Source organism: Gadus macrocephalus, chromosome 8, assembly GCF_031168955.1.
Source record: "Gadus macrocephalus chromosome 8, ASM3116895v1".
Taxonomy (NCBI): Eukaryota; Metazoa; Chordata; class Actinopteri; order Gadiformes; family Gadidae; genus Gadus; species Gadus macrocephalus.
Window position 1 is genome coordinate 6,508,570 of NC_082389.1, and position 13,754 is coordinate 6,522,323.

General features: G+C 43.7%; 2 protein-coding genes across 2 annotated transcripts; one reads left to right on the forward strand and one right to left on the reverse strand.

Moving 5' to 3' along the window:
• Positions 1 to 1,032: 1,032 nt before the first annotated feature.
• Positions 1,033 to 3,549, forward strand: e2f5 (E2F transcription factor 5). Its single transcript, XM_060058451.1, has 3 exons — positions 1,033 to 1,377; positions 2,486 to 2,595; positions 2,828 to 3,549. Exons 1-3 carry the CDS (start codon positions 1,231 to 1,233, stop codon positions 3,000 to 3,002), a joined length of 432 nt encoding a protein of 143 aa, XP_059914434.1. The 5' UTR covers positions 1,033 to 1,230; the 3' UTR covers positions 3,003 to 3,549.
• A 6,109-nt stretch (positions 3,550 to 9,658) lies between these two features.
• ackr4a (atypical chemokine receptor 4a) lies at positions 9,659 to 13,543 on the reverse strand. Its single transcript, XM_060058433.1, has 2 exons — positions 13,364 to 13,543; positions 9,659 to 12,639 (listed from the first exon to the last, which is right to left on the reverse strand). Exon 2 carries the CDS (start codon positions 12,622 to 12,624, stop codon positions 11,512 to 11,514), a length of 1,113 nt encoding a protein of 370 aa, XP_059914416.1. The 5' UTR covers positions 12,625 to 12,639; positions 13,364 to 13,543; the 3' UTR covers positions 9,659 to 11,511.
• Between the last annotated feature and the right edge of the window lie 211 nt (positions 13,544 to 13,754).

The window sequence follows — 13,754 nt, forward strand, 5'->3', positions numbered from 1 at the left end:
GAAGACAGACAAAGACGAAGACAGACGGAGATGAAGACAGACGAAGACGAAGACTGAGGGAGACAAAGACTGACAGAGAGGAAGACAGATGAAGACGAAGACAGAGAGAGACGAAGACAGTTGGGGAGAGATGAAGAAGGCATAGCAAGATGACCTGACTCAGTTCCTTCTCTCTACCTTTAAGGCTCAGAAGAGGGGGAGCAGTGTAGAGGAAAAGGAGTGGAGGGACATGGTCCTGACCTCCATACCACAGCTGTACCCCAGCACCTGGTCCTACTACTGCTTCTGACAGATCACCCCCACATCGTCAACTGCCCTTAACACCATGTCTAACTCATTCACACCCTACTCTGTTTCCAATAAAATATGAAATATGAAAATGAAAAACGGCTGAGGAATACATTCATCTTTGCCATGCTAGGTGAATAATTGACCTTAGTATAAGTATAATCTCTATCAAAGAGACTATTTAAATCTGGCTTTTTAATAGTTTAATAAGGCAAACTACCATGTTGTATGTAACACAATTTAAAGAAAAATAATGAGTATTTACCAGGTGAAAGTCTAGGATGGATTAAAAGAAAAACCCTTATTTGTCAAAGCCCTTCTAAGATACACATGATGATATGATATGACGTTTGTGGTGAGGAATTTAGGCTAGAACATGTCCTGCAAATCAGACCAAAATTTGATATTTGACCCTGTCCCTGCTGTTTTTACTGTTTGATAAGAACAATGTAATACTGCTTAATACAAATATAAATCAATTAATTCTTTTTTTTTTGTATCATGATTTATGTAATAACATGTGTGAAGACATTATTGTGGGCTCCTGTTTAGCTGTAAACTTAATTCAGCTCCTCAAAGGAAAACATTGGTTTCTGCGGTTGGAAGGGGCGTGGTAGCCCAGATTACAGCCGATTTAATTCTGGGCTGAAAGCAACCATTAAACAGTCACCATAGGAGGAGCAGGTGGGAGGAGGTGGGGTTATGGTGGTGGGGGGGGAGGGGAGAGGGAGTCACCTTGCTGGGGAGTTGGGTTGCCTGGGCAACTGTAATCTAACGTAACTTCCGTTTATTTAAAAAAAACCTACAAACAAGATTCACCGTCTTCCCAATTGAAGGGTTATTAACCGGGGGGCTGAATGAAAGTTAATATCGTTGTTTGTTGTCAGTCACGCAACGGTTCGATAAGTCAGGAGGTAGGTGAAGAAGAAGGGCTTTTGGAACATGGAACTTGAGACAATGGCAGAGTCGGTGCGCTCGAGCCGGTCGAACGGGACACCGAGCCGTCACGAGAAAAGTTTGGGGCTCCTCACCATCAAGTTCGTCACTCTGCTCCAGGAGGCGAAGGACGGCGTGCTTGATTTAAAACTGGTCAGTGAAGTTACGAGGAGGAAGCCCTCTGGATTTTTTGGTTATCGTACGGGTGTATTGGTGTTGTGTTGTTGTTGTATTTTTTTGGGAGCCATAAGAACATCCTTGCCCCATGAACAAAGAGCCCGAGCCCGTTTTCCTGTCTGACACGAGCGACCAGTCATGTGTATTTGATTAACTCCCCCCCCCCACACACACACACACACACACACACACACACGCACACACCTCAATCCCACCCCCCCAACACACGCATCTCAACACGTTTGCCAGCCAGCCTGTTTCCTCAGTCTATGAAGCCATCTTACTTATGCTTTGTTTCCATTCACAGTGAAAGGTTTTTGACCATTAGCTAGTATGATGATAATATGACAGGAAGAAATACGCACTAACCCTACACATTTTGTTGTACATATTGTATGGCTGACTAAACTCCTCCTATATATTAACATATCAGGATGTCGTCAAGCAGGGAGAAACTCATGCCATTGCTTTGAATCTTTTTTGCAGATGGACCATGTTGGTTCTCCACTATCCCTAATATCCAAAGTTATTTGAAATGTATTGTTGGAATTGGTTACCTCAACAACAGAAATACTAATATGTTGAAGATCCCTTATTGCCATGACTTTATCCTAATGTGTAGTGAACAACATCAACAGTGCTGTATTAGGGTGATTATTCTCCATTCAGCCGGTCCCCTGGCCGTACTTTGTAATAAGATTTCCCTCTCTACTTAGGCGGCAAACTATGGTAATGTTTAGCCAGCAGGCTCTTCAAGGGCTATGACCCCCCCCCCCCCCTGCCTCCTCTGCCATTGTATGACCCCCATCTTGTTCCAAGTGCTTTGGTTTTGTTGTTTGCCAAGCTTAATTTGCCAAATCCTTTATTTGCCGTTCAGTAGGTTCTGCTCTTGCAGTTCCCCCCTCCCCTCCTGTCATTCATTCGGTCTTGATTGACATGTCCTACAGGAATGTTAGGTCGATGTTGGGTCAAATGACTGTTCAAATGTCAACTTTGATGTTTTCTGTCGACAATGGCTGGTAGACTTGATGCAGCTGTCACTGAAAAAAGCTTGGATTTGCTGATGTGTTGTCTGACTTGATAGGCTGCAGATAGCCTGGCTGTGAGACAGAAGAGGAGGATATATGACATCACCAACGTGCTGGAAGGCGTGGGGCTGATTGAGAAGAAAACCAAGAATATCATCCAATGGAGGTTTGTTTAAAACGTGTGTGTGTGTGTGTGTGTGTGTGTGTGTGTGTGTGTGTGTGTGTGTGTGTGTGTGTGTGTGTGTGTGTGTGTGTGTGTGTGTGTGTGTGTGTGTGTGTGTGTGTGTGTGTGTGTACGTACATTTATTTAACTGATGGATAATTTGGTATTTAGACCTTTGCCGTTATTTATTTCAACCATCTCTCTCACCCATCATCCGTCTTTGTTCTGCCTTCAGGGGGGAGAACATGGGCAGCCAGAGCGAGGAAGTGCTGGAGCAGGTGGAGATACTGAAGGCTGAAATCTCAGAGCTGGAGGCCCAGGAGAGACAGCTGGACGAGAGGAAGGCCTGGCTGGAGCAGAGCATCAAACACCTCTGCCACGACCCAATCACATGCTCATATCCTTTTTGAGTTTGCTTATCATGTAGAGAATTTGCAGGTGATCATGTGACTCCAATGTTCTGACTCACCTGGTGACTTTAACAACAGATGAATATGTGGATATGTGTGTTTCTCAAAAAATATTGGGTTTTCTATTTCTTATCGCCTTAATGAACCGGTATAAAAGTATAACTGTAACGGGAACTAGCTCTGCAAATCTGCGAAAACTGTTTCACCAGAGTTGAGTTGGTGAAGGCTATCACCTTGTTTGAACATTTGCATCACCTTTCCAAACTCACGGGGGTCAACTGAACACATTATGATAGGCGTTTGTTTACAATTTTGACAGACAGCAGGTGGATGGGATCTAAAGAATCACGCGACTGCACAACCTTGATACAGCATTGGGATATGGGGTCAGAACAGTCTCATTAATAATGAATGCACAGAGAAGGATGCACAAATATTTTTTGTGATTTATATATAAATTACTCTCTTCTCGCAAATACATTTCAATGCACACACAAATGGATATCGGTATGTATAAATGTAAAATAAATCCATAAACCAAAATAATTTTCACAAACACATTTCTGATCCACACACAAATGTGCCTTGTTTTAAATAAATGTAATATAAATCCATAAATATATTAATTAAAAATATATTTGCAATTTTCATCAAAAATGTATTTGGAAGTTGTTACATTTATTTACAAACTGTTGAACTTGTATTAACAAGACACTTTTCATTTGTGAACTTGTTTGCATTTGTGTGTGAACTGGACTGTAATTATATGTGGATTTTTGAGACTCTCCTGACATCGCTAGATTCACAAATGCAAATTTTTTTCAACAAGGAACTCTCTGTAGCCAATCAGATGCCTCCCTCGCCAATCAAATGACTGCTGTTCCGACCTCTGAGTCCAGCCTCCGAGCCTCCCAGTTCCCTCGGTTAAATGTCTATGGGAAATAACATGTTTTTTTTTAATGATCGTACATAACAATCTCTAGGTGGCGAAGAAGTAAAAGCTGCGTTTTGAGCTGCACACTTTTTCCATCTAGTTTCGACTGGGTTTTGGGATCACTTGACTGCAGTGACTGGGTTTTTACATGGCGGTGCCGTTTACTACTTTAACGGCACCGCCATGTAAAAACCCAGTCACTGCAGTCAAGTGATTGGCTGAAACCGAGGGAGTCATCTGATTGGCTACAGAGAGTTCCTTTTTGAAAAAATGCATTTGTGAATCCAGCCGCGTCAGGAGAATCTAAAAAATCCACATAAAAATACAGACCAGTTCACACACAAATGTTAACAAGTTCACAAATGAAAAGCGTCTTGTAAATTCAAGTTGAACAGTTTGTATATAAATGTAACAACATCCAAATAAATCTTGATGAAAATTTGAAATATTTTTTTTATTCATATTTTTATGGATTTATATTACATTTATTTAAAACAAGGTACATTTGTGTGTGAAACTTAATTTTGTTTATGGATACATTTTACATTTATAAATACCGATATCCATTTGTGTGTGCATTGACATTTATTTGTGAGAAGAGAGTAATTTATACATAAATCACAAAATACATTTGTGAATCCTTCTCTGTGCATTCATTATTAATGAGTCTGTTCTGACCCCATATTGGGAACTTATAAGCATAAGACTTAATTCTAGTTGTTTCAAAGGGGGTTTGATTTAGACAGTAGTTTTTATTCTCCATTTGTAATCGTATTGGTCACACTGTCATCTGTCATGCTATACAAACAGTATGTAATGTAATGTTAGTCAATTGGCATTAACCCAGATCGCTGCAGTCTGCAGGGTTTGCCTCCGTCGGTACAACTTGAGTGTTTTCTCCCCCTCAACGGACCACTGATGATTTAACTCTGATTTCCTGTCATTACAATGAAACCTAATGGGTTTCGAGTTGAAGGATCTGTAACTCTAGCTCCATTTGAGTGGCCCCACTGATTAAGTTAGAAGGGAAAAGTGATCCGTGTGACATTGTTTAGTGAATGGAATGCCTTCCTCAAACACGCAGATTATGCTCGCAATATGTTATTACCGGTAGTTCCACGAAATCTGGGTTTGGCTAATCCGGTCCAGTTTTTCAGGTATTTTTCTTCCAGTGAGGTGTGAATTTCCTTAACCCTCTCCGAACGCATAAGTACGTGACCCATGACGACATCTGCAATGCCTTCCACGGGGACACTCTCCTGGCGGTGGTGGCTCCCTCAGGGACCCAGCTGGAGGTACCGCTTCCTGAGTTGGTGGGTTGGTTTTCCTCCTGCCGTTGTCTGACTGCACGATCCATGTAACGTTCAGCCATCCCTTTCCAATCAATGAATAAGATGCATGTCTGCTCCAGATTTTCAACCATAATGGTACACTGGGAAAATTGATATTTATTAATTTGGACTTGGACTTATGGCTTATTAGATTTAGAAAGTGTTTTGTGTTTGGTATTTATATACGTTCAGTTCATAAGAAGTGACGCACTTTGTTAGTTTTACTTGGGAAATTAATTTGAGGCATGAAGGAGTGTAATATCTCTCGCAAGCAGCAGTTGCAGTCCTAGCCATCCCCGAAACCAGATACACATTATATAGGACTTCTTGGGATTGTTCCTATCCCCGCTTGGTTAATAGGACGTTTTACCTTGCTACTTTCATGGTTTTCAGTTGTCTTAATGTAGGAGAGTGATTGGACCCTATTATTGTTGACATCAAATGAGTCTGACATTAATTAACAAAGTAAAGATGTCTCCTGTGTGTTTCTAAAAAAAAAAAAAAAAAAAAATCACTTTACATTTGTCAATGCTAAACACCTACATTATATTCTTCTGTACCAGCCACACATAGCCTCATATCCTATACTTTAACCATATCCTCTCTCCCCATTCCCCCCCTCCCCCAGGGCCCCAGCGGCCAGAAGAGGTACCAGGTGACCCTGCGCAGCCAGACGGCCCCCATCCAGGTGCTGCTCATCAACAGGGAGACGCCCTCCTCCCAGCCCGTGGTGTTCTCCGTTCCCCCGGGCGACGACGCCTCCACACTGCCCACCCCGCCCAACACCCCCGCCACCCTGCAGCGCTTCCCCCTGAACTCCTCCTCCTCCTGCTCCTCGTACGTCTCCTCCCACTACTCCTCCGGCTGCAGCCCGGACTCGCTGTTCCCCGGTCAACCCCACCACCACCACCACCACCAGATGGCGCCGCAGGACGATTCACTCAGCCCGTCCTCCACCCCTCCCGACGTACAGATGGGTAAGTAGGAGGGAGGTGGTGGTGGGTGTTGTTGTTTTTTACGCTTATGAAATGCTCTTAAAAACAACCTCTGATTAAACGTGGCACAGTAGCCTCGTCTCAAACACTGTAAATAAATATTCACTAGACTCTAGGGAGACGTATTGCGCAAAAGGCTCACGCCCTCATTTGCAGATCAAAAGGTCTGCTTTCTCTGCCAGGCGTGTTTTTTCCTCATGAAGGCCACATCAGGCCACATCTGTGTGCCTTAAGCGGGCAGGAAGTGGTCAATCGGGCTCCACCCTCCAGATGAAGGGAATCATCCTCTTTAGATTCAGGAGATGAAGAAATTGCAAATGCCAAGAAACAAACTAACAATACTCGCATGTGTAAATGTATGTGTAAAATGCTTTTAGACCATACGCCTCTCAGTTGTTATATCGTTTTATTTCCACTGTCATTATTGTGTGTCGTGAAGGGGAGATTGCTTGGTTAGAAGTAGCTTTCCGTTGGCCGCTTCCATTGAAATGCAGAGTGATCTGGAGCCTAGCTCCACTTCATCTTAGGGGAATACACTTTTTTTTCTTCAAGTGCTACAACGAGCCACAGTTCCCCTGGAGGCGACCCTGTGTTGGAGCACACGAAGGAGATAGCTCCTTCACTTTGGTTGCAAATCAACACCGGATTTGCTTGTCGGATTCACAATCCAACATTTATTCAGTTGTTTTTGAGGTCAGTGCTAGAACGTCTGGCTAGCAGCAGTGCTAACATAATAAGTAAAAAAAACCTGGCAAGAAGTAGCCTGACGTGCGTCAGCTAAAGTAGGGGAACCTGCCTCTTACAAGGAAAACAAAGGACTGTGCATTCCAGGCTGACACAGATTATCCCGTGTTGGAGGGATTCCAGTCACATCTTCACACCAAATGGGAGCGGAAAAGTTATTCAAAACATGCAGATATGGATCCCATCAGAGGAGAACCAAACTTCCCTGCACTTTTGAAGAGGTTTTCTGGTGACTGTCTAGACAACTCAACTAGGCGGAGCGAGGAAGATTCTCTTTTGCAATTTGTCACGTGTGAGGTTTGTGCTGTGACGTTTGCAAATTGCTGTCATTAATAGTTTTGGCTATCCGTTACTATTTTTCTTTTACAGTTTAGATACAGGTCATATTGTTGTGCTTTTTGTTTGCCTCTCATTATTAAAATAATCATAACACACTGTGTGTGAACTAGCTATCTCATTCTCATATTGTGATACATTTAAGGAGGCATTTGCATGACAATTCTATTAGTTGGTCATGTCGAGGTCATGTCCAAGACGATGACTCACTGTTCCCCTGCTGGCCATCACACACTCCTCTCCAGCCGCTGGACAACACACTGTGCACATCGAGGATGACTCGCATGCTTCCAGACTGACGTATAGCCGACTGACGTATAGCCTCCTCTGGTCCAGCACTTTGTGGCCTCCCCTAGGGCTGCTCGATTATGGGGAAGAATAATAATCACGATTATTTTGGCCAATGTTGAAATAGCGATTATTCAAGCGATTATTTTTGAGTTTGAAAACATGTTTTATTTATTCAGCTTCTCCTGATTCTTTTTTTTTTGGGATCTGAGAACTTTAACATTTCGCCTTAAATTGTCAAAAAGAAAATGTTCCAATCTAAAATGATAACCAGGTACGTGTCCAGCTGTTCTGCCCTTTTCTATAAAACCTTTTCTACAAAAATCGTTTGATTTGCAGAGTGCCATGGCCAGCCGGTGACTCTGCTGATGCAGCAGATGGTGTCGGGGCAGCCCCTCAGCAGCCTAGTGGTTCAGGACTTCCACTCCATGCTGGACGTCAGCTGCCTGCTGAGGCACAGCGGGACCGGGGAGCCCCAGAAGGAGGAGGAGAGGGAAGGTAAAGAGCCCCGGCTCCTGTAGGCTGCTATACGAGCTGAGCTGTCGGATTCAGGGATTTGGGCAAGGTACGCTAAGGCGACTGCGTTGCCCGTCCGGTGCAGGTGCATTTCTTTGTGCAACTTTGCATACTCTCCCCAAAATAGTATATATATTACGGGTGGGGGGGGGGGGGGGGGGGGGGGGGGGGGGGGGGGGGGTGAGACTCTTCTGATGGACATTTTATCTGTGCGAAACAAACCATTTTATTTATATTTTTTAGTTTATCTGGCTTTTAGAGTACAGTACAGAGGATATGGAAAGCCAGCACCGGAGAGTGCTGCATAGTGCAGCGGGGAACAGCTGTCTTTCCTCATCTTGTCATACATCTTTTAGTTTAAACCATAAACTAAAGGAAAAGCTAATTACCTAAATGTTTTTCTTTATATATATATATATATATATAAAGACACACAAAGAAATATGCAATAAATATTTATTTTATGCTATGGGGAGTGGATTGACCCGTTGTATTGGCATTCAGTTCAACATACCATGGGGACTGGTCCCGCCCGGGGACTAGCTGTTTACACCAGGCAGAGCAGCTAATAAATCCCACACAGCTTGGCAACTTTCAAGTGGAAAGCATGACTCTCTGGATGTCTTGAGCCTCCTCTGTGTGTTTTCCCTAGGTGTGGCTGACCTCATTGACGAGCTGATGTCCACTGATGGTGAGTGCCAAACAGTTTTCTGTTCCGTTATCTAATGCATGATGAACCCCACCTGCAGTCAGGCTCCAGGTGTTGCATCATGCCCCGGGGCCCCTCCATGCTTTGTTTTCTCAATGCTGTGCCCCTCCACACACAGGGGTGGACTACAACTTCAACTTGGACGACAACGAAGGAGTGTGCGACCTCTTTGACGTTCAGATCCTTAACTACTGACAGTGTCAGTCCACTCTTGTTTATACAAGCTACAGTCACTGTACAAAACTGTTCTCTTTTCATGAGCCACCCATGGCTCATTGATTTTTGTTTGTTACTTTTTTTTCTCCATTGTTGCACTGCCACTTCCCCTAAACTAAAAATGAGCCATCCTATAAGTAGACTTACCCTTAAATAGAAATGAACCTACGAGAGGTTCTGTTTACTGAAACGGCCTATGTCCCTCTGCCAAAATATGAAGAGATGAACGAGGCGTGCAGCAACGTTGAGCCTGAAGTCACAACGACGGCAGCAATCTTGTTACGGTTTGTTTTGTTTTGCTTTCTTCATTTTTTTTTTACTAAACGGGGAACTTGTAAGGGAAAGGGTAAGTGAGGATGCGAAATTAGCATCCAGCGTGTGGTTTACAGGGGCACATCGGAAACCTTGAAGTAGCTACTAAGGTTGGCTCTTAGTTAACCAGTGGAAGCCCATGACGCCCCCTGCACTTGTAACATATATTTTTTCATTCCATTGCCTTGCGGCGCATGATTCAGTGTCTGGCCTGTGACAGTGTTTTCATTGTCTTGGTACCTTTTTACAGAAGTAATGGGACTCACTTGTGGCTGTTCAGTATTGAAATGAATGGTATTTATTTAACAATATGTTATACAGGGTTATGGTCTAAAGTACAGGGTATCGTTGATGACATTCTTTTAGACAAACCTATCCGTCAGAACTAGTTCTGATCGGATAGGTTATTTTGTTGTATTTATCAATGTTTCGGTTGTGTTTCTATCCTTGATATAATGTTGGAATGCCAGATCTAATTATACTGCTTTGCTTTGTAATGCAACTTGCCAATGAGGGCTTCCAAGTTTTTGTATTAACTATTCATAGTTTGTATTGAATATGTTCAATATTTGTTCGTATTAATTTAAGACTAAACTGATTTTGGTTGTAGTTCGTCGAAGCCTAAATGACTGCCTAATTTAAAATAAATAATATGCCTAGTCTCTATTAATTTTGCGTCTGTTGTCATAGGCCAGATGCAAGTGCCTTAGTTGATATGATTAGGGTTTTCTGTGTCATCTCGTTGCTATGTTCAGTTCATGGTTTTTGTTTTTTCAATATGTAAATTGTACCCTGGGGTCATTCTATGCCAATGTACAGTGAGCTAAAATGGCTGAGCTACAGAAGTTGGACAAATGAAAGACGATTTCAAATGTTTCCTTGTGTGAGGACACATGCTAGAACATGACCTGTTTACACAGAGCAAGAGACTTAAAAAATGCCCCCTTGGATCCAACCTACAATTAAACATGTTTTCTGTTGGACTTTTAGTATTTTTCACCGTCACATGAATGTGTATTCCTTTTCAACTTACAATAGTGTCAACTCAATTTACAGGATCGGGATTCAGGAAAATCTGGTTTAAAACTGGCACGAAACTCAAACTAATGTGAGAAACAGAGTAAAATCCCTGTCAAACAAAAGTCTGAGGTTGAATCCAGTGCAGACTTCTCCATTCTCTAATTGGTTAGGCTACATGATTAAGTGCTTCACCACAAATCAGATTCAGGCCCGCTGGGGATAGTTAGAATTATTGGCCAGGGGACGGATTCCTGTGGTAGAATCCAAGCTAAGTTCAGTAGACCGTTTCAGAATGTAATCTCCTCCTTTCACTGTGATAAAAAGGTCAAGTCAGAGCGGTATTGCAGAGTGAGTCACTTACTAAACCAGTATTGACTTGGATGGAGATGACGTGGCCGTATGAAATGTATTCATTTGAAAGGGTTAAGAATTACAAGTAGCAAGGTTGCTAATAATGAGTTAATATTGACAGTATTAAGTGTATAAACCTATAAATGACTTGGAAAGGCAAATGACAAGGGCAGCTGGTATGATTGTGCCCTATTAAGGGTCCTTACTGCCAATATTAGCCTGCTCCTTCAGCTCTTGCACTATGACATAGCGATTACGTTGGCTTTTGTAATGAAGACCTTCTTGCAGATATATATTTATAATACAAAGCTAAACAAATAAAGGTAACACTTCCTGCAGAGAATTTCTAAAGTGATACACAAATGCTTCTTGCTAAATCTATCGTGTTATTTGCAAATTGATGTCAGGGTTAAACCACATCCAGGCGACCGCATGTTGACAAAATGTGTTTGCTTGTTTTTACATTTCGTTTGAAACCTCTCCAGTATTGCAGCCCTCCCTGTTGTGATTCCATAAACAGGAAAACTTAACAGCACTGTTGTTTACACAACCATAAGTTGTTAATAACTTGCTAAAACAAATGGCCGGAATTGTCAAGTATTTTGGCATTACAACACCAGATTGATAGATGCTTCAGACAGAAGCGCTTCGGTTTGTAACTGAGTAGATCCAATCTTTTCCCAGTAGGGGATTGTTGTTGAATACAAAGCACAAAACAAAAAATAGTACACTCATGTAAAAGCCTCGTGCCAGCACTTCATACAGAGAACGTGTTTGTCTCTTGCGATGCGCTGTGAGAATGAAAGGACATGTCCATCCCTTGATCCTCAGTTGTTTGCTGTCTCCTCCTCCTTCTCTCTCCGAGTCTTTTCCCCATCTTCATCATGTGCTGCCTGAAGGAGGTGCCCACGAAGGCGTAGAGGATGGGGTTGAGGCAGCAGTGGGTCAGGGCCAGGCTCTCCGTGATCTGAGCCGCCTGGTCCAGAGCCTTGCTGGTCCCACAGTGGGTCACCACGTGATACATGGAGTCCACCGTCCTGTAGATCTTCACCACGTTGTACGGCAGCTGCGTGAACACAAACACGCCCACCACGGTCAACAGCACCCGCAGCGCCTTCCACTTCCTGTCCCGACTCTCGACAGGAAGTCCCCGCAGCAGCAGCGCCACCTTCCAGTAGGAAAACGCCATGACGCAGAGCGGCAGCACGAACCCCAGCAGCACCTCCGCCATCTCCAGGCATCCCTTGACCTCCCTGCCTAGGTACGGCGGCAAGACCGCTAGACAAACGTTCCGGTCGCCCAGCGGCCTCACCGTGGAGAACGCCAGATCCGGCACGCCCAGGGCCAACGCCGTCACCCAGGCGACCAGACACACCTTCCCGCAGTGCTTGCGGCTGAACACCCGCTCAAGGCGCGGCAGAGCCCGGGCGACGCCCCGCGCCCTGACCGAGGCCAGGTAGCGGTCCAGGCTGATGCAGGCCAGCAGCAGCATGCAGCAGGTGAAGTTGACGGTGTAGCAGGCGGACACGGCCTTGCACAGGGCCTCGCCCAGCTCCCAGCCGCGGGCTGCGTCGGCCGCCCAGAAGGGCAGCATGAGGAGCAGAAGGAGGTCGGCGACGGCGAGGTGCGTGAGGAAGGCGTCGGTCATGGTCTTCAGGTGCTTGCGGCAGGCGTAGACGGCCACCACCGCCGCGTTGCCCGCCACGCCCACTACCAGGCAGACGGTGTAGACGACAGGGAGGAAGACGGCGGCGAAGGAGCGCACGTCGGCCTTCTCGCAGAGCGTGGGGTAGTCTTCGTAGCTGTAGTTGGTGAGGCTGAAGTTGTCGTGGTCGAAGTAGGCTTCGGCCTCCTCTATTGGGAAGTCCATCGTGAAGAGTGCTGGCTGAGAGAGGGAGTGAGAGAGAGAGAATGTCTGAGTCGACAGTGCTTCAAGTTCAAGGGGTGCAGTGTTGTTCGCAAAATGGAGGACAGATGGAAAACCTCTGCTGTTGAAGTGAAAAGGTTGTGTATAATATATATATATATATATATATATATATATATATATAATAATTATGATAAAGGTTGATTCCTCATCAAAATATTTTTTTAATTTTGCATTTACCACTTCAAAGGTTAAAAAAGCACAGCTCTGATAACTGACTTAAGAACTTGGTAAAAGCGTCCTAGTTTGATATGTTTGGAAAACCAAACTCTGTAGTACTCTCCTTCTCTGTAGGGGTGCGAAGAAAGAGAACACACGGTACAGTATTACTGTATTCTACCATTGGGGTAACCTTAGAAATTAATTCTGGCTAAATCAGTATATAAAAAAAAAAATACTATTCAAAGTTTTTTCTAATCTTTTACTCACAAGGCTGTTATACGATTGTATATTGTTTCTAAATATGGAAAACATAATGAAAATATATAAATAAAACATTCAAAGCAAATCTTTGATCTATGTCTTCTTGATGTAGGCTAACTCTAAATGCGGAAAAATCCGCGATGGAGGGCGACGTGGGTCATCACATAGCCTACATTAAATGCCTGCACCTTCTCACTCGCTGTCCCCAAACGACCTAATCGTAACTTTTTAAACAAGAAGCCGCCGGAGTTATTCTTACCTTGACTGCTATGGTGTTACAAATTCAAGGAGTGAGGTGCATTGCACAACTCGAAGCCAAGATAAGAGAATAAGAAATAGAGAGAGAGAGGGAGGTAGGGAGGAGGAGAGAAAGAGAGAGAGGGAGCGAGAGAGAGAGAGAGAGAGAGAGAGAGAGAGAGAGAGAGAGAGAGAGAGAGAGAGAGAGAGAGAGAGAGAGAGATAGTTAGAGAAGCCGTTTTTTTTCAAGGGATGCCAAAATTCCGTTTCAGGTCACTAATAAAGCGAGTTTATTACTAAAGCGAGTTTATTCACTTTACGTCGAATTAAGCATTAGGCTACTTAGTTAGACCTTAGACAAAAATCCAATATGCCGATTTTAAATAAATAGGCCTATTAAATATTTATCATGA